The sequence below is a fragment of the Sinohyriopsis cumingii genome, chromosome 18 (assembly GCF_028554795.1).
Source record: "Sinohyriopsis cumingii isolate HCF-2022 chromosome 18, ASM2855479v2, whole genome shotgun sequence".
In the NCBI taxonomy this organism is placed as follows: Eukaryota; Metazoa; Mollusca; class Bivalvia; order Unionida; family Unionidae; genus Sinohyriopsis; species Sinohyriopsis cumingii.
The window spans coordinates 14,646,623-14,673,112 of NC_142978.1; the positions used below are offsets into that span (position 1 = coordinate 14,646,623).

A 26,490-nucleotide genomic window follows, 5' to 3' on the forward strand; every position below is an offset into this window, starting at 1 on the left:
TAATCTACTGTTTATATCCAGTATGCACGCTAGTTCTGTCCACCTATCCAAATTCTACACTGATGTTTATCTACATTGTTTCTCACTATATTTGTCCACTCAGTATATCTATCTATCACTCCATTATGTGCATTAGGTATCCTTTCTCTAAACTCCCCATCTTGTATATCTCTGTCTGATTCCTATTTCCAACTACATCTTAACTCTGCTGTCCCTTTTCCTTTCTCTGCCATTTTTCTTCTTTTCTTTCTGCTTTCTGCCCTTCTGCCTTCCGCTTTTTCTGCTCCACACTATATCTTGTATTTATATATGTACACATATTGTAATCCCACACCCTTTCCCCACATTCAGAATACGATTGGCTAACCATTACTAGATGAATGACAGCTCCCTTCCCCTCAGATCATACCATAACTAAATGGTGCTGAAACAGTTGGAATATGACCTAGTTATCCAGATATGTGATGATGCTGACCTGTTGACCCAGAATTGTCAAAGCCTTCCTGAAACCCAAAAACTTTGCTTGCTATTGATGTGTTATCACACCCAACTTACATTAGTTCCTATATCGCTGACCTAGTTACCTAGATTTATCATTGCTTCCCTCACATCTATCTCAGAAATTCCTATATTCACTTCCCCCCACATAATACTAGTTAGAAACCTGGTAATTTTACTGCTATATATTTTACTTTCCCAAACCAAAAATCCTTTTGTCATTTGTACTAACAATCCCTTTGGTCGTATTGCCATTAATACAGTCAGTGTTGCCAAAAAAAAACGAAACAGAATAATCTTTAAATGACTACTTAAAAAACTTCAGAAAAATATTTCATCAAATTTGACAGCATCCTGAAATGAAGGGTTTAAGATTTGTGTCAGTGATGCCATTTTGTCATCAAAAATGGCTGCTATTACTAAAATTAGAAAAAACTTTGAATGACTTGTCAAGCATTTCTTACCAGAATTTGACCAAATGATTCCCCAGTGCTGGACATCACTATGAACTGCCACACTGCAGACATCAAGGTGATATGACTGGAAAATATTTAAAGCTGTGTTAAAAATCCAAATCTCACACACACACACACACACACACACACACACACACACAGAGAAGCATTCTACTGACAGATTTCTTGGCCAATTACTATTGCATTTGGATGTTAGGTAGATGTCAGTCAGATGAGTGATCTCAAGCCCTTTTGATCTGTAAATATAATTCAGCTTGTAATTTTGGGGGGTTGCATTCTGTATGCTGTGATTACTTTTCCCTATGTGTTTTCTTACCCCATAAAAGGTCAGCAATTGCTTTTGTGCATGCATTAATATTTAAAGATGCAGGTATTACAGAATATTTATGCTGGTGTTCATAGTCAAATTTCATATCTGATGCTTATTACTAATACTATGAACTAGGTAATTGTTGAAAGCTCAACACAGTATAAACTTTGGCACCTCTCTGTCTGTCCATACCCTTGATTAAAGTCACTCTTAAACTAGTTAAGACAAAGGTCAATTTTAATGTAGTTAAGATTAAGGTCATTGTTAAAATAGATAAGCTTAAGGTTATTTTTACAATAGTAAACATTAAGCTCAGTGTTTTGGTAAAGATTAAACTCACTGTTAAAGGAGTTAAGACAAAGGTCACTGTTAAAGGAGTTAAGACAAAGGTCATTATTAAAATAGATAGGACTAAGGTCAGTATTAAAGTAGATAAGATTAAGGTCAGTGTTAAAGTAGATAAGACTAAGGTCAGTGTTAAAGTAGATAAGACTAAGGTCAGTGTTAAAGTAGATAAGACTAAGGTCATTGTTAAAGTAGATAAGACTAAGGTCATTGTTAAAGTAGATAAGACTAAGGTCATTGTTAAAGTAGATAAGACTAAAGTCATTGTTAAAGTAGATAAGACTAAGGTCAGTGTTAAAGTGGATAAGACTAAGGTCAGTGTTAAAGTAGATAAGACTTAGGTCAGTGTTAAAGTAGATAAGACTAAGGTCAGTGTTAAAGTAGATAAGACTAAGGTCAGTGTTAAAGTGGATAAGACTGAGGTCAGTGTTAAAGTAGATAAGACTAAGGTCAGTGTGAAAGTAGATAAGACTTAGGTCAGTGTTAAAGTAGATAAGACTAAGGTCAAGTTTAAAGTAGATAAGACTAAGGTCAAGTTTAAAGTAGATAAGACTAAGGTCAAGTTTAAAGTAGATAAGACTAAGGTCAGCATTAAAGTAGATAAGACTAAGGTCAGTGTTAAAGTAGATAAGACTAAGGTCAGTGTTAAAGTAGATAAGACTAAGGTCAGTGTTAAAGTAGATAAGACTAAGGTCAAGTTTAAAGTAGATAAGACTTAGGTCAGTGTTAAAGTAGATAAGACTAAGGTCAGTGTTAAAGTAGATAAGACTAAGGTCAGTATTAAAGTAGATAAGACTAAGGTCAAGTTTAAAGTAGATAAGACTTAGGTCAGTGTTAAAGTAGATAAGACTAAGGTCAGTGTTAAAGTAGATAAGACTAAGGTCAGTGTTAAAGTAGATAAGACTAAGGTCAGTGTTAAAGTAGATAAGACTAAGGTCAGTATTAAAGTAGATAAGACTAAGGACAGTATTAAAGTAGATAAGACTTAGGTCAGTGTTAAAGTAGATAAGGCTAAGGTCAGTGTTAAAGTGGATAAGACTGAGGTCAGTGTTAAAGTAGATAAGACTGAGGTCATTGTTAAAGTAGATAAGACTAAGGTCAGTGTTAAAGTAGATAAGACTAAGGTCATTGTTAAAGTAGATAAGACTAAGGTGAGTGTTAAAGTAGATAAGACTAAGGTCATTGTTAAAGTAGATAAGACTGAGGTCAGTGTTAAAGTAGATAAGACTAAGGTCATTGTTAAAGTTGATAAGACTAAGGTCAGTGTTAAAGTAGATAAGACTAAGGTCAGTGTTAAAGTAGATAAGACTAAGGTCATTGTTAAAGTAGATAAGACTAAGGTCAGTGTTAAAGTAGATAAGACTGAGGTCATTGTTAAAGTAGATAAGATTAAGGTCAGTGTTAAAGTAGATAAGACTAAGGTCATTGTTAAAGTAGATAAGACTAAGGTCAGTGTTAAAGTAGATAAGACTAAGGTCATTGTTAAAGTAGATAAGACTAAGGTCAGTGTTAAAGTAGATAAGACTAAGGTCAGTGTTAAAGTAGATAAGACTAAGGTCAGTGTTAAAGTAGATAAGACTAAGGTCAGTGTTAAAGTAGATAAGACTAAGGTCAGTGTTAAAGTAGATAAGACTAAGGTCAGTGTTGAAGTAGATAAGACTAAGGTCAAGTTTAAAGTAGATAAGACTAAGGTCAGTGTTAAAGTCGATAAGACTAAGGTCAGTGTTAAAGTGGATAAGACTAAGGTCAGTGTTAAAGTAGATAAGACTTAGGTCAGTGTTAAAGTAGATAAGACTAAGGTCAGTGTTAAAGTAGATAAGACTAAGGTCAGTGTTAAAGTGGATAAGACTGAGGTCAGTGTTAAAGTAGATAAGACTAAGGTCAGTGTGAAAGTAGATAAGACTTAGGTCAGTGTTAAAGTAGATAAGACTAAGGTCAAGTTTAAAGTAGATAAGACTAAGGTCAAGTTTAAAGTAGATAAGACTAAGGTCAAGTTTAAAGTAGATAAGACTAAGGTCAGCATTAAAGTAGATAAGACTAAGGTCAGTGTTAAAGTAGATAAGACTAAGGTCAGTGTTAAAGTAGATAAGACTAAGGTCAGTGTTAAAGTAGATAAGACTAAGGTCAAGTTTAAAGTAGATAAGACTTAGGTCAGTGTTAAAGTAGATAAGACTAAGGTCAGTGTTAAAGTAGATAAGACTAAGGTCAGTGTTAAAGTAGATAAGACTAAGGTCAGTGTTAAAGTAGATAAGACTAAGGCCAGTATTAAAGTAGATAAGACTAAGGTCAGTATTAAAGTAGATAAGACTTAGGTCAGTGTTAAAGTATATAAGACTAAGGTCAGTGTTAAAGTATATAAGACTAAGGTCAGTGTTAAAGTAGATAAGACTGAGGTCATTGTTAAAGTAGATAAGACTAAGGTCAGTGTTAAAGTAGATAAGACTAAGGTCATTGTTAAAGTAGATAAGACTAAGGTGAGTGTTAAAGTAGATAAGACTAAGGTCATTGTTAAAGTAGATAAGACTGAGGTCATTGTTAAAGTAGATAAGACTAAGGTCAGTGTTAAAGTAGATAAGACTAAGGTCATTGTTAAAGTAGATAAGACTAAGGTGAGTGTTAAAGTAGATAAGACTAAGGTCATTGTTAAAGTAGATAAGACTGAGGTCAGTGTTAAAGTAGATAAGACTAAGGTCATTGTTAAAGTTGATAAGACTAAGGTCAGTGTTAAAGTAGATAAGACTAAGGTCAGTGTTAAAGTAGATAAGACTAAGGTCATTGTTAAAGTAGATAAGACTAAGGTCAGTGTTAAAGTAGATAAGACTGAGGTCATTGTTAAAGTAGATAAGATTAAGGTCAGTGTTAAAGTAGATAAGACTAAGGTCATTGTTAAAGTAGATAAGACTAAGGTCAGTGTTAAAGTAGATAAGACTAAGGTCATTGTTAAAGTAGATAAGACTAAGGTCAGTGTTAAAGTAGATAAGACTAAGGTCAGTGTTAAAGTAGATAAGACTAAGGTCAGTGTTAAAGTAGATAAGACTAAGGTCAGTATTAAAGTAGATAAGACTAAGGTCAGTGTTGAAGTAGATAAGACTAAGGTCAAGTTTAAAGTAGATAAGACTAAGGTCAGTGTTAAAGTCGATAAGACTAAGGTCAGTGTTAAAGTGGATAAGACTAAGGTCAGTGTTAAAGTAGATAAGACTTAGGTCAGTGTTAAAGTAGATAAGACTAAGGTCAGTGTTAAAGTAGATAAGACTAAGGTCAGTGTTAAAGTGGATAAGACTGAGGTCAGTGTTAAAGTAGATAAGACTAAGGTCAGTGTGAAAGTAGATAAGACTTAGGTCAGTGTTAAAGTAGATAAGACTAAGGTCAAGTTTAAAGTAGATAAGACTAAGGTCAAGTTTAAAGTAGATAAGACTAAGGTCAAGTTTAAAGTAGATAAGACTAAGGTCAGCATTAAAGTAGATAAGACTAAGGTCAGTGTTAAAGTAGATAAGACTAAGGTCAGTGTTAAAGTAGATAAGACTAAGGTCAGTGTTAAAGTAGATAAGACTAAGGTCAAGTTTAAAGTAGATAAGACTTAGGTCAGTGTTAAAGTAGATAAGACTAAGGTCAGTGTTAAAGTAGATAAGACTAAGGTCAGTGTTAAAGTAGATAAGACTAAGGTCAGTGTTAAAGTAGATAAGACTAAGGCCAGTATTAAAGTAGATAAGACTAAGGTCAGTATTAAAGTAGATAAGACTTAGGTCAGTGTTAAAGTATATAAGACTAAGGTCAGTGTTAAAGTATATAAGACTAAGGTCAGTGTTAAAGTAGATAAGACTGAGGTCATTGTTAAAGTAGATAAGACTAAGGTCAGTGTTAAAGTAGATAAGACTAAGGTCATTGTTAAAGTAGATAAGACTAAGGTGAGTGTTAAAGTAGATAAGACTAAGGTCATTGTTAAAGTAGATAAGACTGAGGTCAGTGTTAAAGTAGATAAGACTAAGGTCATTGTTAAAGTTGATAAGACTAAGGTCAGTGTTAAAGTAGATAAGACTAAGGTCAGTGTTAAAGTAGATAAGACTAAGGTCATTGTTAAAGTAGATAAGACTAAGGTCAGTGTTAAAGTAGATAAGACTGAGGTCATTGTTAAAGTAGATAAGACTAAGGTCAGTGTTAAAGTAGATAAGACTAAGGTCATTGTTAAAGTAGATAAGACTAAGGTCAGAATTAAAGTAGATAAGACTAAGGTCATTGTTAAAGTAGATAAGACTGAGGTAAGTGTTAAAGTAGATAAGACTAAGGTCATTGTTAAAGTTGATAAGACTAAGGTCAGTGTTAAAGTAGATAAGACTAAGGTCAGTGTTAAAGTAGATAAGACTAAGGTGAGTGTTAAAGTAGATAAGACTAAGGTCATTGTTAAAGTAGATAAGACTAAGGTCAGTGTTAAAGTAGATAAGACTAAGGTCAGTGTTAAAGTAGATAAGACTAAGGTCAGTGTTAAAGTAGATAAGACTAAGGTCAAGTTTAAAGTAGATAAGACTAAGGTCAGTGTTAAAGTAGATAAGACTAAGGTCAGTGTTAAAGTGGATAAGACTAAGGTCAGTGTTAAAGTAGATAAGACTTAGGTCAGTGTTAAAGTAGATAAGACTAAGGTCAGTGTTAAAGTAGATAAGACTAAGGTCAGTGTTAAAGTGGATAAGACTGAGGTCAGTGTTAAAGTAGATAAGACTGAGGTCAGTGTGAAAGTAGATAAGACTTAGGTCAGTGTTAAAGTAGATAAGACTAAGGTCAAGTTTAAAGTAGATAAGACTAAGGTCAGTGTTAAAGTAGATAAGACTAAGGTCAAGTTAAAGTAGATAAGACTAAGGTCATTGTTAAAGTAGATAAGACTAAGGTCAGTGTTAAAGTAGATAAGACTAAGGTCAGTATTAAAATAGATAAGACTAAGGTCATTGTTAAAGTAGATAAGACTAAGGTTAGTGTTAAAGTAGATAAGACTAAGGTCCATGTTAAAGTAGATAAGACTAAGGTCAGTGTTAAAGTAGATAAGACTAAGGTCAGTGTTAAAGTAGATAAGAGTAAGGTCAGTATTAAAGTAGATAAGACTAAGGTCAGTGTTAAAGTGGATAAAACTAAGGTTAGTGTTAAAGTAGATAAGACTAAGGTCCATGTTAAAGTAGATAAGACTAAGGTGAGTGTTAAAGTAGATAAGACTAAGGTCATTATTAAAGTAGATAAGACTAAGGTCAGAGTTAAAGTAGATAAGACTAAGGTCAGTGTTAAAGTAGATAAGACTAAGGTCAAGTTTAAAGTAGATAAGACTAAGGTCAGTGTTAAAGTAGATAAGACTAAGGTCAGTGTTAAAGTAGATAAGACTAAGGTCAGTGTTAAAGTAGATAAGACTAAGGTCAGTGTTAAAGTAGATAAGACTAAGATCAGTTTTAAAGTAGATAAGACTAAGGTCAGTGTTAAAGTAGATATGACTAAGGTCAGTATTAAAGTAGATAAGACTAAGGTCATTGTTAAAGTAGATAAGACTAAGGTCATTGTTAAAGTAGATAAGACTAAGGTCAGTGTTAAAGTAGATAAGACTAAGGTCAGTGTTAAAGTGGATAAGACTAAGGTCCATGTTAAAGTAGATAAGACTAAGGTCAGTATTAAAGTAGATAAGACTAAGGTCAGTGTTAAAGTAGATAAGACTAAGGTCAGTGTTAAAGTAGATAAGACTAAGGTCAAGTTTAAAGTAGATAAGACTAAGGTCAGTGTTAAAGTAGATAAGACTAAGGTCAGAGTTAAAGTAGATAAGACTAAGGTCAGTGTTAAAGTAGATAAGACTAAGGTCAGTGTTAAAGTAGTTATGACTAAGATCAGTGTTAGTTTTTTGCTTTCTAGCTAAATAAAACACAGGCTCAACAAAAGAGGGTAATTTTATATTGTGGAGTTTTCTACAGATTTTGAATTTGATCCTTTTGCAAATAAGAATTGATTTGTAATGACAATAGAGACCCTTACCAGTGAGAGATATTTCCACAAATTGAGATACAGATAAAAATGTCACATTGTTTTAAATTCAAAACTTTCATGCACATGAAAAATAAATTTATTTATATATATATTTTCAGAATTTTACTGTCACATTTTGAAAACAGGAGCCTGGAGGATGTTGGAGGAACAGAAAACTGCTGTGATAACTGCAGGAAAAGGTACCATCACTTTTCACAAGTGAGATACCTAATGTTTGTGCATAGTTTATTTTACAAAAATAACAACATTGTATGATCACATGACCATTGCCAAAGAGTCAGCTGTGAAATTATTTCACAAATATGTTGTATTTCATGAATTTGCAGAAAATGTATTGAGGCTAAAATATTTTGATTATATTGAAGTCATTCTGAACCTCATATTTATTTGAAATTGGTTTCTGGTGAATAATGCACTCACTCCAAGCAATATGGTCCCAGACATGTCAAGTTAAGCCTTTATGATTTGGCCACATGACTTGCTGAAATGATTCTTAAATAACAGACTTGAGGAATAATAGCAGAAGATATCAAATACAATTGTTGCAGTCAGATCCAAAATATTGCTTCATCCTGATCTTGGTTTCATAAAAAGTTAAGTTGAATTAGCCAGGGAACTAAACTAATCTTACCGAAGTACCTCAGGTGCCTTATTCTGCCCATTTCTTTAATGCAGAATGCATCCATAGCTGTTACTCAAAGGATTTTCGTGAAAATGTGTCCAATAAACAATATGTTGAAGGTAAAAGGGCAATCAGCATTTTGAAAGATTGAGATAATCGGCACAGAATTATAAAAAGAATATTTAGATTTTTAGAGAAAAAGCAGGAAAAAGGTAATTATTATATTTATTTTATGCTAGGCAGTGAATTACTGGATTTTTCAAGCAATATAATCGTGATAATTCACTGGAATGAATTATGATAAGTAACATCGCTGCGACATCAGTACCAAGGTAACCATGAAATTCAAATTTATTCTTAGATGCTTTTTATGTGGCTGAGTGATAAAGATGACTGAAGTTCAAATCCAAATGTGCTGTTTTACTTTGAATTGGGAAGGAGAATTATCTAACTGTTTATATTTTCTGTGAGAGTTTATATTTTCTGTGTGAAATAATCACAAAACACAGCAGAACATAACTGGTAAGCTGTGGACATCATGTGGGATCTAGTAAGAAATCGGCTTCTTCAGTCTGTTATACAGTACATCTTGCAAAATAGAGTTTTTCACCCACTCAGTCAAATATTATTCACTCATTTCAAGCGAATATCATCTATTTATTGGACATTAACAAGCAACATGTTGACGGTACAAGAGCAATAAGCATTTTGAAAAGTTAAGAAAATCGGCACAGAACTTTAAAAGGAATAATTAGATTCTTGGAGAGGAAAAGAGTGGGAAAAGTAATAATTACATTTATTGGACATAGTGTCATGTTTATTTGAGTGCTTGCCAATGAAAAATAATATTAATTGATTTTGAAATTTAAAAATTAAAAATTGATTATGTCAAGTTGAGATATCTAGCAAGATGTCATTGACCTCCATGGGTTTTAGAACGGAGTTTCTGAAACTGTACAGGAAGTAATTTGCGGTGCTCAAAATTGACTCTGGCAAGCTAGCATTTTGTTAGTTACAATTGTAAAATGCTAAAACGATTCTAAGATGCTTGGAAATTGCAGAAGATTTAAGTGGAGACGTTTAAAATTGTGCTGGTACTGGCAAATGTTAAGTTTGAGGTAAGAAAGGTCGTAATGACTTTTAAGTTGAATATGATGTTTGTCTTTTCTACATCGGATCACATTTCTGAACTTTTCATGTTTTCCAAGTCGACAATTGCAGTGCATGATATTTTGTTACATGTTACTGAAAATTTATCTAACTCAAGGAAAAATATAGACTTACTGAGAAGGTTTTGTTAGGGTTTGGCAGGTCTGTAGTCCCTTGATTTAAATAATAGAACTTCCCTCCATTCAACCGGATCAGTCTAGTGATCCAGTCAACTGTACTTCAAACATAAATTGATTCTTTATCTCATTGTTTGATATTACCCATATCCATTTATGTCTGTTCATCTGCTTGATGAAGACCGCTCCGGTGGCCTAGTGATTAGAGCGTCCGCCTCGGATGCGGGAGGTCTGGGGCATCATGTTAAAGCTACGTTAAAAATCCAAACTACACACACACACTGTTTGATGAAGCTTGTTGCAATTTTGCACTAACTCACAACTGAACACAGACTAATTAAATTTTGCTTATTTATTTTTATGCATATGTATTTGACCTAATTAGATTTTTGGGCCATTACAACAGTTTTTTAATGTTTTATACATCTGTATACATTTTGAACTTTGAATTTTGTTGCAACAAACTTGTTAGCACAGTTAAGATTAAAAATTAAACTTTGTAGCCTTATTTGAATTTTTATATATATATATATTTTCTGATTATTCTTTGAGTCATTACAGCAATTTTTGAATAGTTTACACATTTCTGTGCTTGGGGAAATTACATAAAATATATATTTTTGGTCACTAGTGTGGGCTTGTATGTTTTAGCAAGACATTTCTAGTTAAGTACTTGTTAGCCTTAAAAGTTCACATTTAAGAGCAAAAGGATGGGTGGATTTCACAAAGAAATTAATGATATTTGATCACTGAGTAAATTAGTCCTTTGGAAAAATAATACGTCCAAAATTTTTTTATCTTTCAGTAGGGCGCTACACATATTAGTCCTCTAAGTTGGACACTGTATGCTTTATTGAGCTTTTATGTTGTTGGCTTACTCTGGTATTTATTGCAGTTGGGGTTAATATACACTTTATTTTCCTCATACCAAATAAATTATCTGCAATGACATCTGATGAAAAGCTATCTCAAGTTCTGGTTCCTTGGAAGATCCAGTTAGTTTGCTAAATCAGTGATTTGTCTTAATTGAAATCAAATTCTCAGTTAGAGTGGAATTTATTTATCTGATAAGTTACCTGATCTTTGTCACATTAGGAATAGCCTTCAAAGAGACCACGAATACTACCATGATGATCTTTGTTATGTAAGGAGTTGCCTTTAAGAAAGCTTACGGATACTCCCATGATGATTTTTGTTACATTAGGAGTGACCTTCAAAAAGACCATGAATACTGCCATGGTGATCTTTGTTATGTTAGGAGTTGCCTTTAAGAAAGCTCATGAATACTGCCATGATGATCTTTGTTATGTTAGGAGTTGCCTTTAAGAAAGCTCATGAATACTTCCATGATGATCTTTGTAATGCTAGGAGTTGCCTTTAAGAAAGCTCTTGAATACTGCCATGATGATCTTTGTCATGCTAGGAGTTGCCTTTAAGAAAGTTCATGAATACTTCCATGATGATCTTTGTCATGTTAGGATTTGCCTTTAAGAAAGCTCATGAATACTGTCATGATGATCTTTGTTATGCTAGGAGTTGCCTTTAAGAAAGCTCATGAATACTTCCCTGATGATCTTTGCTATTCTAGGAGTTGTCTTTAAGAAAGCTCATGAATACTTCCATAATAATCTTTGTTATGTTAGGATTTGCCTTTAAGAAAGCTCATGAATACTTCCATGATGATCTTTGTCATGTTAGGATTTGCCTTTAAGAAAGCTCATGAATACTGCCATGATGATCTTTGTCATGCTAGGATTTGCCTTTAAGAAAGCTCATGAATACTACCATGATGATCTTTGTCATGCTAGGATTTGCCTTTAAGAAAGCTCATGAGTACTGCCATGATGATCTTTGTTTTGTTAGGAATTGCCTTTAAGAAAGCTCATGAATACTTCCATAATAATCTTTGTTATGCTAGGAGTTGCCTTTAAGAAAGCTCATGAATACTTCCATAATGATCTTTGTTATGCTAGGAGTTGCCTTTAAGAAAGCTCATGAATACTTCCATGATGATATTTGCTATGCTAGGAGTTGCCTTTAAGAAAGCTCATGAATACTTCCATGATGATCTTTGTTATGTTAGGAGTTGCCTTTAAGAAAGCTCACGAATACTTCCATGATGATCTTTGTCATGTTAGGAGTTGCCTTTAAGAAAGCTCATGAATACTTCCATGATGATCTTTGTTATGCTAGGAGTTGTCTTTAAGAAAGCTCATGAATACTTCCATGATGATCTTTGTTATGTTAGGAGTTACCTTTAAGAAAGCTCTTGAATACTTCCATGATGATCTTTTTAAGGCTAGGAGTTGCCTTTAAGAAAGCTCATGAATACTTCAATAATGATCTTCAGAAATACCATGAATAGTCACCTGATGATAGACTGCAATATGGAAAAACTTGTACTGCAAAAAGGTTTAGAAAAGCATGAAACCTGGACTTTAACAAATGTTACAGAGTAAGATTTTTTTTGTTTTGGTCACAGAATAGAAGCAAGTAAACAGCAGAGTTACTATGATTCTAAGAACTGGTCCTCCATTGTATCAACTCAAGCCAATGCAGATAAACCTAAAGATTATGGGAAGGAGGCCAAAGACTTTTTCCAAGTCGTCAAGGTAAATGCTGCCCACTGTTCAGGGAACCATTGATTCAGCAATATATTAGAGAAAAGAAGCATTTTTTTGGTGGTTTGACAGCTCATATAGTCCTCACTCATATCTTGATCATGATGTTACATATGAAAACGTAACTATATATCCATTTCAACCAGAATACACAACAACATTTTACGTATGAAAACGTAATTATGTATCCATTTCATTGAGAGCATACAGCAAGATGTTACATATGAAAACGTAATTATGTATCCATTTCAACCAGAGTACACAGCAAGATTTTACATATGATAATGTAATTGTGTATACATTTCAACCAGAGAACACAACTAGATGAAATTTTGTAAGATTATTCACACACACAGCTAAAAGAAATTTCCTAAACATGCAAAACAACTTTGTTTCGTATTTTATCACATTGCAGCCACTATTGATAATAAATTAATTTTTTTTCTGCTTATGCACTTACACATACACTGACACACAAGATCTAACACATACTGTTATGCAAGATCTAGCACATACACACTGATGCAAGATGCACATATACACAGCTATGCAAGATCTAGCACATACACACTGCTATACAAGATCTAGCACATACACTGCTATGCAAGATATAGCACATACACTGTTATGCAAGATCTAGCACATACACACTGTTATGCATGATCTAGCACATACACACTGTTATGCAAGATCTAACATATACACACTGTTATGCAAGATCTAATACATACACACTGTTATGCAGGATCTAACACATACACAATGTTATTTAAGATATAGCACATACACACTGTTATGCAAAATCTAGCACATACACACTGTTATGCAAGATCTAGCACATACACACTGTTATGCAAGATCTAGCACATACACACTGTTATGCAGGAACTAGCACATACACACTGTTATGCAAGATCTAGCACATACACACTGTTATGCAAGATCTAGAACATACACATTGTTATGCAAGATCTAGCACATACACACTGTTATGCAAAATCTAGCACATACACACTGTTATGCAAGATCTAGCACATGCACACTGTTATGCAAGATCTAGCACATACACACAGTTATGCAAGATCTAGCACATACACACAGTTATGCAAGATCTAGCACATACACATTGTTATGCAGGAACTAGCACATACACACAGTTATGCAAGATCTAGCACATACACATTGTTATGCAAGATTTAGCACATACACACTGTTATGCAAGATCTAGCACATACACACTGTTATGCAGGAACTAGCACATACACACAATTATGCAAGATCTATCACATGCACATACACTGGTATGCAAGATTTTACAATAACACTAATATGCAAGATCTAACACATACATGCTGATATAAAGGCGGTACAGTGCAACCCCGATATAACGCGTCCCGCATTAATGCGAATTCACATATAACACAGTCATGGTGTGGCTCCCGAAATTTCGTATATTCATTTACACATGAAAAAATATTTTTTGTTCAAAGTACTTGAAATATTGTACAAAAATGTGTTATCATTTTGGGGAAGAGATTATGTATGAATTAGAATAAAATATGATTGTGGCATGGTTCCTGAAATTTTAAATACATGTATGTGTATTTTTCTCGTACCAGAAATTATTTTTTTTAAAGTACGAGAAATAGTGTCATTTATTATCATTTTGGGGAAAAGTTAGTCTATAAATTCGAATATAATGCGATTGTGGTGTGGCTTCTCAAATTTATCAATTTCACCAGGTTCTTAAAGAGTTATGCCAAAATAAACATTATCAGAAATGTTACTTCTTTCTGATCCATGGGTAAAGCCAATAAGTCATCTTTGTGATTGTCTTCAATTAATTCAGTATACAATCGTTGCTCAAACAATAGCCGACATGTGTTTCTTTTTTAACTGCATACACAACCAAACAGCAGACAATGTGGTGGTTGATAAATGATTTTCACAATTTAGTAAGCATCAAAAAACAAAAGCCACCAACATTTTTGCTGGGCTTGGTGGTATTATTAGACGCAATCAGTTGACCAGTAAATAATGCCCACTTTATAAGCTTGAAATTGAAAGGGTATGAAATAGTACATGCGTTCAGCTTAAAAAACTTTATAAAAGTGACTCATGACCATTGCAGGCACTTGGCACTTAGTTCTTGGCTTTTACATGTGTATGGTGTTTGCTTATGAACTCGTTATTAATTCCCTATTTTACTGTTATGGAAAAGCAAGTTCACAAACACAAGTAATTCTCTGCCGAAGTGAAATTGTACGCCTTGGATCAAATAAAGAAGGGCAAACAATAAATTCAGCTTGCCAGAAATCTAGTAATTAGCAAGTCCACTCTGCGAGGGTAGAAAACAGAAGAAGAAAAGCTCCATAGTCTATTCTACAGTCTAGGAGAGGCACTTTGTGCAATGATTAGTATAGTAGTTTGCACGTTTCTTATCGATAGTCACAAGTGTTAATTATTGGGAAGTTAGAATGGATAAAGGTACATGGAAATGCATATGAGAAAATTAGACACTGTTCATAGACCCTGGAACATAATGAACTGTACATGTGCTTCATCTTTCTTTACCTAATTTTGCTGTTAATTTTTCCCATTGAATTCAGACACATAATGATCTGTGACAAAATTATTGAATAGTTTAAATGTGTATACAATTTTTGCAATAGAATTACATGTATTATGGATTAACTGCATGCCATGACGGTACAGTATCAGATGGTAAGTAAACAGTGTTAATACTCTGTTCGTGCCATGTATTTGACATTGAATTCAGACACATTGAGCTGTGGCAAAATTACTGACTATTTTAAATCTGTGTGCAATTTTTCAATGGAATTACATGCATTATGGATGAACTGCATGCCACGACTTCACGATAGTAAACGGTGTTGATGCCCTTTTCATGATATACATTAGACATGAATACACATATGTGCCAATGCGTTGTTCTCTGAAAAAAGTAAAATTCTGTAAAACCCAGCATTAACGCAACCCCGCTATTAACGCAATCCAATTTTTTGGACCCCAATTATTGCATTGTAATGGCATTCTGCAGTATATAAAATGCTGCTGCCTTAGGAATGCCCTCCTCTTGCTGTTAGTAAGTTCATTGCCTTGGTAAATGCTGATCATCACAATGAATTTTGCCCTTTCTTAGAAGATTGTATATATTTTCTAGCATCTTTCTGATATAATTTGCAACTCAGGTAATTTCAGAGACTTTTCTTTGTTACTCAGCTGTGTTCATGTTCCATTCTCACTGTACTGGTGCAAAACTCCCTTCTGGTGTTTACCATACACAGGTACAAAACTCCCTTCTGGTGTTTACCATACACAGGTACAAAACTCCCTTCTGGTGTTTACCATACACAGGTACAAAACTCCTTTCTGGTGTTTACCATACACAGGTACAAAACTCCCTTCTGGTGTTTACCATACACAGTTACAAAACTCCCTTCTGGTGTTTACCATACACAGGTACAAAACTTCCTTCTGGTGTTTACCATACACAGGTACAAAATATGAATAAGGATGTAACTGCTATCAGCATGTCTTTGCCACTTTTCTATAAAGTGGATAAACAGGTATTTAACACTACATCCAAGTTAATGTGATATATCACAACTTCTTTCTTCTTGGCCTCTATTCTTTGGCTATCTTTCCTCTAGTGGCCTATCTTCTTTGGCTATCTTTCCTCTAGTGGAGAAGGTCAGAAGGTACCATGCATGGAGTGCAAGTCCCTCCATATGACAGAACATTTCAAGATTTCCTATTTGTCTTGATGCATGGAATTGACAGCTGACATTTCAAGATTTCCTATTTGTCTTGATGCATGGAATTGACAGCTGACATTTCAAGATTTCCTATTTGTCTTGATGCATGGAATTGACAGCTGACATTTCAAGATTCCCTATTTGTCTTGATGCATGGAATTGACAGCTGACATTTCAAGATTTCCTATCAGTCTTGATGCATGGAATTGACAGCTGACATCTCAAGATTTCCTATCAGTCTTGATGCATGGAATTGACAGCTGACATTTCAAGATTTCCTGTTTGTCTTGATGTATGGAATTGACAGCTGACATTTCAAGATTTCCTATTTGTCTTGATGCATGGAACTGACAGCTGACATTTCAAGATTTCCTGTTTGTCTTGATGCATGGAATTGACAGCTGACATTTCAAGATTTCCTATTTGTCTTGATGCATGGAATTGACAGCTGACATTTCAAGATTTCCTATTTGTCTTGATGCATGGAATTGACAGCTGACATTTCAAGATTTCCTATTTGTCTTGATGCATGGAATTGACAGCTGACATTTCAAGATTTCCTATTTGTCTTGATGCATGGAATTGACAGCTGACATTTCAAGATTCCCTATTTGTCTTGATGCATGGAATTGACAGCTGACATTTCAAGATTTCCTATCAGTCTTGATGCATGGAATTGACAGCTGACATCTCAAGATTTCCTATCAGTCTTGATGCATGGAATTGACAGCTGACATTTCAAGATTTCCTGTTTGTCTTGATGTATGGAATTGACAGCTGACATTTCAAGATTTCCTGTTTGTCTTGATGCATGGAACTGACAGCTGACATTTCAAGATTTCCTGTTTGTCTTGATGCATGGAATTGACAGCTGACATTTCAAGATTTCCTATTTGTCTTGATGCATGGAATTGACAGCTGACATTTCAAGATTTCCTATTTGTCTTGATGCATGGAATTGACAGCTGACATTTCAAGATTTCCTATTTGTCTTGATGCATGGAATTGACAGCTGACATTTCAAGATTTCCTATCAGTCGTGATGCATGGAATTGACAGCTGACATTTCAAGATTTCCTATTTGTCTTGATGCATGGAACTGACAGCTGACATTTCAAGATTTCCTATTTGTCTTGATGCATGGAATTGACAGCTGACATTTCAAGATTTCCTATTTGTCTTGATGCATGGAATTGACAGCTGACATTTCAAGATTTCCTATTTGTCTTGATGCATGGAATTGACAGCTGACATTTCAAGATTTCCTATCAGTCTTGATGCATGGAATTGACAGCTGACATTTCAAGATTTCCTATCAGTCTTGATGCATGGAATTGACAGCTGACATTTCAAGATTTCCTATCAGTCTTGATGTATGGAATTGACAGCTGACATTTCAAGATTTCCTATCAGTCTTGATGCATGGAATTGACAGCTGACATTTCCAGAATATTCTGGCAATCGTAGTCACTTACACCATCTTCTGCCATCCTGGTTCCTGACCAGTCTGGCCAGCTGGCCACCCTCTACAACTAAAAGTTACTTCTTTACAGACACCAGCACACAAGGTTGGGGTACCCACTATTTGCCTCCTTTATCGACAATTTGAATGGAGAGACCTCTTGACGTAATAAATATCTTGAAAATGAAGGCTGAAATCAGTCTTTCATTCTTGGCAGAACTGCTTTGCACAATGGTTCACCTCATAATGTCAGGTGATTCTATAGTGATCAGTTACCTCTGCACACTTGGAGGAACAGAGCTACTGGATCCCTCTGTTCTGATCTGCAATTTTCTTTGTTGGTGTGTCCTTCCACTGTCAAGATAAGGCACATCCCAACAGTATTAGGTGTGTCCTGCCACTGTTAAGATAAGGCACATCCCAGCAGTATTAGGTGTGTCCTGCCACTGTCAAGATAAGGCACATCCCAACAGTATTAGGTGTGTCCTGCCACTGTCAAGATAAGGCACATCCCAACAGTATCAGGTGTGTCCTGCCACTGTCAAGATAAGGCACATCCCAGCAGTATGAGGTGTGTCCTGCCACTATCAAGATAAGGCACATCCCAGCAGTATTAGGTGTGTCCTGCCACTGTCAAGATAAGCAGTATTAGGTGTGTCCTGCCACTGTCAAGATAAGGCACATCCCAGCGGTATTAGGTGTGTCCTGCCACTGTCAAGATAAGGCACATCCCAGTGGTATTAGGTGTGTCCTGCCACTGTCAAGATAAGGCACATCCCAGCGGTATTAGGTGTGTCCTGCCACTGTCAAGATAAGGCACATCCCAGCAGTATTAGGTGTGTCCTTCCACTGTCAAGATAAGGCACATCCCAGCAGTATTAGGTGTGTCCTGCCACTGTCAAGATAAGGCACATCCCAGCAGTATTAGGTGTGTCCTGCCACTGTCAAGATAAGGCACATCCCAGCAGTATTAGGTGTGTCCTGCCACTGTCAAGATAAGGCACATCCCAGCGGTATTAACTGTGTCCTGCCACTGTCAAGATAAGGCACATCCCAGTGGTATTAGGTGTGTCCTGCCACTGTCAAGATAAGGCACATCCCAGCAGTATTAGGTGACTTTTTATGAAAGAGAGGTCAGATACTGCAGACCAGATGGTGTCTCCATAGTTTACTCTTTACAACTAGATGGATCCACCTGCTACCCACATTTGAGTCTCCAGTATTGGACCCTGAAGCCTGGGCATTCAATACTCGGTCATTAAGCTGGTATGGAATCTTGGGGTATGTTTTACCTCCCACTGTGATTATTCAGAGTGATTTTTGAAAACAAGGGATTATAACTTTCTGGTGATTCCAGTCATCCCTATGAGATGGGACAAATCCTTGATCAGTGACCCACTTGACCTAACAGTAGACATTCCCAGGAAGATCCAGGCATCCTCTTATCAGTACAAACAGCTGAGATCACAGGTCTTCCAACTCAGCCCAGACTTCTTCATACACTTCATTCTTATTGGGAAAGCCCTGTGCAGAAAGGGGTTAAACCCTTCAGTTCTAGAGAGAATCACTAGTACTAGAATGCCTTCTAGTTTGAAGGTGTATGATGGAAAGTGGCATTCACCAAAGTATGAATTACGCTAGAATGTATATGGATTATGCCATATTGGTACATTAAAAAATAAAAATAAAGCAATATAAAGTTGTTTGTCAGTTTTATTATCATCTCTTTGATTCCACTGATATAAATTTGAGAATATTCTTAAAAAGGTGACTGCTGCATGAGAATAGTATAAAAGTACTTTCCTTATTTGCTATTGATAGCAACTGTACATGACCCATTTCCAAGAAAACATGGGTTTCTTTGGATGTAAACTTTGCCTCACAGATTCATTTTATTGATAAGCTAGGAAAGTTGTGAACCAGTCAGTACATTTGAAGAAAATGGCACCAGATGTTAAGTGAAATGCTTTACAGTATGATCTGTGAATGTTGTATGACAAAAAAATGTTAGAGCAGATGGATCTTTACAAACTTTAAAACATTTCAGATCAGAAGAAGAAAAAAAGACAAATCAACACCACTTTACAAACATTAAAAGTAGTATACGAGATTAATGTAATACAGCCATCGGAACACATGACCTCATTGCAGATTTCCAGTTCACAATCGTTCAGTGAAATTTACACACATAGAATAGTTAAGGGGTGCTGAATTAAAATAATTTTTCACTAAAATTTGTTGCTTGTGTTTTGGTTATAATCCATATGAATTTGGCCCTTTGTGACAAGAATTTGGCCCTTTGTGACAAGAAGTTGGCCCTTTGTGACAAGAATTTGGACCAGCTGCAGAACCATGTTAGTACTAAAAATCTATCTTATTCACATGTGCTGTAATTCAGGCATGTAATATAGAGATTACACTTTTTATGCCCAAATTATGCTTTTTGCCACTTATAATAGCTGTAATTATGATTATACCTCTCAGGGGGTTAGGGAGTTGGTATGTATGCTTTTAGTACTGGTGAAAGAGCAGTGACAGCATCACTTTATGAGCTTCCATCCCACAGTCAAATAATTTCTTTCCCCACAGAATACATTACCCAATCACAGTATTGTTTGGAATTAACTTCCACTACCTCCCAAATCCAGTCCTCCTGCAAAAAAGAACAAAGTGACAGATTAAGTGCTTTAATTTGTGTACAGTTTAATTTGTATACAGTTTACACCTTTTTTGTTGCTTATTGCATGACTTAATAGTTTTTCATTGTTGTCATAGGTACACAATGGTGACTAGAAGCACCTACTAGTACAAAAAATTCGAGATTTCAGAGGACACTCAAAAGCCTCTGGTGTACTAAACCTTGCATTTCTGGTGCATGTTGGTCAGATGGGACTTGGTCCATAGTTCTGTGAAAACAATTGAAAAGCAGGGAAAACACCCAAGATCATAGTCTTCAGATTTTGGAAGTTAAGTCTTTATCCCAAGACTGAGTCAATTATCAGAAGAGAGGCAATACCTGTCTCCACCTCTCAAGTTTTCTTTGGAGAAAGATACAGCAGCAATAAATATGTCAGCTCTGATTTTCTCAAAATTTCAGGCAGTATTGAAGTTGGCGAGAAATATTGTAGCAACCTTGTCTTTGCAAGAGTTGCTTCACTTGCAATCTTCAGATGTGCAAAGAAAGTCAGTCACAATCACACTTAAGTGACATCTGCCACATTGTGAAAAATGTTAACAGTACAGCTCAGCAGACTTCCACCAGGCCTTATTGAAGCCAGCACAACTTAAAAATTGGTAAAATTTTGTTAGTTTTTGCTGGATTTGCCATAATTGTTTGTTTGGTAAGGAAGCCACATGTTTCTTCATGCCCCCAATTAAAGCTTCAAAGTTTATTGTGTGTTTCTTGATTTATAGTTATCACTTGGCTATGATGTTAGAAGATTGATTTTACCCTTAATATAAGGATCCCTGTCATCTGGGTTACATAGAAGATTGATTTTACCATTAATATAAGGATCCCTGTCATCTGGGTTACATAGAAGATTGATTTTATCCTTAATATAAGGATCCCTGTCATCTGGGTTACAAGAGCTGAGGTTGGATTCTCTTGCATTTCCTCGTTACCTTTATTGTATATTTTAAATATTCATGGAGAAAGGAAGTTTTTTTGTTGTAAATTATGTTTCTTCCAGATTATTTCCATGATTACAATACCACTAAGCCTCCCACCCATGCAAATGTAAATATCAAGCACCATAGGTCTTCCACCAGACGTATACCAAGACTACTGACCTTAGACCTGTAACAAGAGCAGTATGAAAACACAATATTAAAATACACAGTAACATGACATTAAAACACAATTTACCATAATATTAAAACACACAGTAACCTAATATTGAAACACACAGTAACCTAATATTAAAACATGTGAAATGCATGTTTTCATAGCAGAGGCAGATTACTGGTACTTAAGTTTCACGTCACAATATGTTATAAATTTATTCACTGACTGTGACTATTCATTATTCTTGTTATACACCTGCCATAAGGCAGAGTGTTGTATGCTTTGGTTATGCTCATTCGTTTGTTCGTTCGTTTGTTCATTCATTCATTCATTCATTCACTCACTCACTCACTCACTCACTCATTCATTCATTCATTCATCATTCCTTCCTTCCTTCCTTCCTTCCTTCCAGAGGTCATGATCATGATGACTTTAGAAAGTAGTATGATAACATATAATTTTGTTTTACATAGCTTTATAAACTTTACATATATGTGGTCATTTAGGAGACAAAGAAGGCTGTTGATTTCGAGATTCAAAGGTCAAAGTCACTCTGGACGAAGAAAGTAAAATGGTGTCTGCAAAAAAAAATCAGCTCTGAATTTTGTCACAGAAAGGTGACAAAAATGGATATTTTTTAGAGCATAGCACCTTCAGTTCTGATGAACATATACATACTTAACTTCATAGGTGCATGATGAACTTATGATAATGGAAAGAAGCAAGATGATTACAGGGACATGTGGGTTATGGTGACTTGACCTTTTGATTACAGGGTCAAAAGGTCAAGGTCACCATAACCCACATGAAGATGGTCACTAAGTGCATTATGATCATTTGCACAAGGAAATGTATGTGTACGATGTCACATGAGACATATTTGTTTATTATATTGAAGTCAAATGGGGATGATGACTCATCGTTATATTGAAGTCAAATGGGGATGATGACTCATCGTTACTTACCCCAGGCTTTAAGTGATTTCCTTGCTTGCAGGATCTGGGAGAGAGATACGGCATCACAATTCCAGCACAAGTTCTCACCGGATCAACAAGCCAGAAAATCCAGAAATTTTCAAAACAGAAGATGTTTGGAGTGGGAAAGTATGTATGTTATTAACAGCCACTTACCTGCACGCAACATTGGTCATAACATACACACAGTTTTTGAAATGCTTAAACTTTAATTATGCTACTTGGAAGTTTGAATAGAGACCTACTATGCCTTTATATCTTACATGAGAAATATTACATTTGAATAGACACTTCATATGCCCGTACATTGTACATGAGGAATATTACATTTGAATAGACATTTAATATGATCGTACGTTGTACATGAGAAATATTACATTTTGAATAGACACTTCATATGCCATTACATTTTACATGAGGAATATTACATTGTAAATAGACTCTTCATATGTTTTTTGTGTGTTACTTGAGGAATATTACATTTTTGATGTCTAAAATCTAACTGCTTTCTTATGGTATTAGACTCAAATACACTCTGTCATTCTGGCTATTATACGGCAATTGGAGTCTGTAACTGACAACTATGTTATGTTAATGATATATCAAAACTGTTAGAAGTCGTTGTTTTACCTCTAGTGGCAACAGTGGTATGGTAGGTAGGTAGGGGCATTGTTATTATCATTAGAACATCTGCTGTTCCACATAGTTTACAGTGGTTCTGCATTTTCTTTGGGGTTTATAATTGAGTCACATGTACCATAAAGGAAAGCACTTATTTACTGTGGACATCTAAGTGGTTAGCTTTAATGGGGTTTATATGCTGAACCCCTATTTGGTATTAGATAATAGAATGATTACCCCCCCCCCCCAGCCCCTGTTAGTTTAAACAAATACGAAAACAACTTGTTGAGGCAACAGTGTTGATTTCATTATTGATTACTTGTCAAGGACCTACCAATGAATCATTCATCGTTGTCATGCAAAATAGGGTTGGCTTAGAAATGCCCATTATAGTCTACTACTTTGGGTTTTTGCTTGAAATTGCTAGCGATCCATATTTATATTTCACACAAAATTACTATACCTAACACTCAGGGTTTTTCCATTATCAGGCCATGTGCTATTAATAACCCACTGGGATTTTTTTTTAAAAATTGATAATTGCACAAGTGCTCCAAGGATGGTCTGCATAAATTAGATCATTCGAATTTCAGCTTTTGCTGTTATATAGCTTTCATCGTCATGATGAAACAGGCACAGATTAACGTTACCACTAATGAGAGAGCCAGGTTCTAGCATTTTTATAAAATTTTGTGTATTGTGTGATATTGGATTGTAAAGATTATCAACAGCAATAGAAAATGCATCTGGAATCCAGGTAAGCTTACTAAAATAATCTGAATTTTCTGTGCGAACCAGAGACAATTTTATATTATTTCTGTTTTTGAAATATGTGCTGTACTTGTCATCGTTAAGTATAATCGTCATATGATTACCCTGGAAGAGAATTCTCTTGATCTTTAATAACGTGGTATCTTCCACAGTTATATCTTCCATAGTTCATATTTCACACAAAATTTACTGAGTATCATTTTTCGTATTTCGCAACTCTGCTATGTATCAGATCAACAAGCAGAACGTCTTTGACTAACAGTTCTTGTTTCACCTCTGAGATAAGCTCAAAGTTGATTAAGAATTTGGTTATAGGTCGCTATTGCTAATTTACAACACATATTTTTGTTCTTGTATTTTGGCCCAATCTTTTTGTTAACCACTGATAAAACATCACCTACCCGGGGTACTGTTAACAATATCGGATTTAATGCCCCCCCCCACTGAAATAATTCCACTCATTATTAGTATCAATGGAATATAATTCAGCATACTTATTATTTTACTATATTTGATATTTCTGTATTTTAGTTCTGTCAGTAACTTTCCAGCTTCTTTTTTATAGTATTTCAATGCCATTTTTTAGAACTATTATGTATTTCATAGTCTAAATCAGTTCCGGGTTTATAGATATAATATCATCAAGCTCTTTCTAAAATATGTCTCATTCGACATCATCATATAACTCAATTTCATTCTCAAATTCTAATACTGCATTTAGTGCAGAATTAATGTGATGTATGTTATACTTTTGTTTATCACGGGTGAGAGAGTCTGTTAGAATTAGATATGCTGCTGTTAGCAGGTTAGTGTTGGCACTATTATCCATTATTTCTAACAGCGTCTTTTTATCATAATAGTCCATGTCTAGTACACAAAATACTAGATGTTTAGCAAATGTGTCCTTGAGCTTACGATTTTTAAGAAACTTCCTTCTTTCAGCTTATCAAGCTTGTCGAGCGATTATTTTCATAGCTCTTGCTTCCTCAACACTCTCTGGGTTTAGCGAATCAACATTTTGATCTCCATTTTTGGGTTTAGTATAAAATTATAAAATTCTTTTGCGACCCTGATCGATGGAGGATGAACGGAAATTATGTATTACAGTTACATTAAAATCACAGCGTGGTAGTATGCCAGATCTATACTAGGTAATAGAGTGTATATATCTGAAAAATCAACAAACCAAGGAAAGGACCTCTAGCATAGAAAACAAAAATCCAGAAATACGAGTACTTTTTTGTGGTTTCTTTAGGATCAAGTGTAAGTTGCAGAGTAGTAGTAGTAACATTATCCTGAGAATTATCATCAAAATGATGATTCCATATCTAACGTGCCACTCATGGTAACACCCGATTTTATTACAAAGTTGTCCTTGACAAACTTTACAGTTGTTACAGAAGTGTCACTGGTCAGCATTGTGTTATCAAGGCAAGTATTAAATATTAGTTTCCCACCTATATCTTTATTTCCAGACATCATCCCACCTGATAATGACAAATTATCGAGCTAAGTTGTGCGTAACTTACCGCTTGTGAATTATTTATGTTAGTAGGGGGTATTCAGTTTCAAGATTTAGAATCTTTTTTAGTCATGTTGATATTTCCGATCATTTTCCCACCTGACAACGATAACTTACCAGTACTAACCACACTAAGTTGTGCAAAACTTACAGCTTGTGAGTTATCTGGGTCAATAGGTGGATATGTTGTTTCAAGGTCTTGCACTTGCTGACCTGACATACTTAAGTTACCAGTCATCTTTCCACTCAACAACAATAACTTACCAGTACTAAGCACATTAAGTTGTCCAAGGCTTACTGCCTGTGAGTTATCTGCTCTGGTAAGTGGATATATTGTCTCAAGGTCTAGCACTCACTGACCTGACATATTTAAGTTACCTGTCATTGTATCTCCAGACCTTTTGAGATAATTTGTTAAATCTACACCAGCTGTAGTGGTTGTAGCTGAAGCTGTTTCGTCAGTTGAACAGTCAATTAACGTACCAAATTTTGTGTAATAGCTCATTCTTATTATTACCGCGAGATAAATTTTGTGAATACCTAGTATAGAATGGGTATAATCAACTTTGACATGGAGCGATTAATCAAACATCAGCATAACAATGACCTACCAGACTGCCATTACCTGATAGTAGGATGAACTGGATTGGGCAGAACTAACCTTTTGATGAATTTATTACTTAACAACCTCTTCAACTATGATCAAGTTTATATTTACACTATAAATCCACATCAGGATAAACATGAGCTGCTTAGTGAATACAATGAAAAGCTAACAAATGAACTTGGTGTAGGAGATGATATATTTATCATAAAACAGCCCGAAGGCCTAATTCCTGTTGCCAAGCTAGATTCAGACAAATGTAAATTGTCTTTGATAACATTCTGCTCAGCAATAAAGAGATGAGTAAGATAAAATCTTATTTTTCCCTATCGCGCAATAAAAAATGTAATGCTGTTTATTTGGCACAAGGATTTTATAACATTGGGTGATTTATCAGGCGAAATTCAGGCTGTTTCATAATATTTTCTGGTTGAGCTGGAATGTTGGGGTCTACAGCAAACTGCAGAAGAAAATGCCAGACTTTTTAGACCAGTAACTGAAGCTGTACTTGGCAAACAGCCAGATATTTTTGCGGCATCACCAGAAGATCTTAAAAAATTATCAGTTAAAAGACTACATGGTATTTTTGAAGAAGGACATAAAAATACTGTTGAGTAAATTATTTAAAAAATAGGAGTTCCCAAAGAACTAAAAAATCTTGTATCAGAGTCAATGAGGTGACAGGGAGAGTTAGCAAGGGAAAGAAAAGCTTTTACTCATATAATGGCCACAACAGTGTCACAGGAGAATCAGATTAGGTTTCATAGAAAAGCTTCAAGAGAAGAAATGTCACAAGAAGATTATAA

The 26,490-nt window shown here is 35.0% G+C and overlaps 1 protein-coding gene across 1 annotated transcript in view; it reads left to right on the top strand.

Annotated features, from left to right (window-relative positions):
* Positions 1 to 26,490, top strand: part of LOC149776131 (bifunctional 3'-5' exonuclease/ATP-dependent helicase WRN-like) — a 202,244-nt gene that overhangs the window by 104,480 nt on the left and 71,274 nt on the right. Inside the window, exons 17-19 of the mRNA XM_089942399.1 lie at positions 7,734 to 7,814; positions 12,026 to 12,155; positions 22,189 to 22,295. Of these exons, the coding sequence (XP_089798525.1) occupies positions 7,734 to 7,814; positions 12,026 to 12,155; positions 22,189 to 22,295 (318 nt within the window). The remainder of the gene's footprint in view (positions 1 to 7,733; positions 7,815 to 12,025; positions 12,156 to 22,188; positions 22,296 to 26,490) is intronic.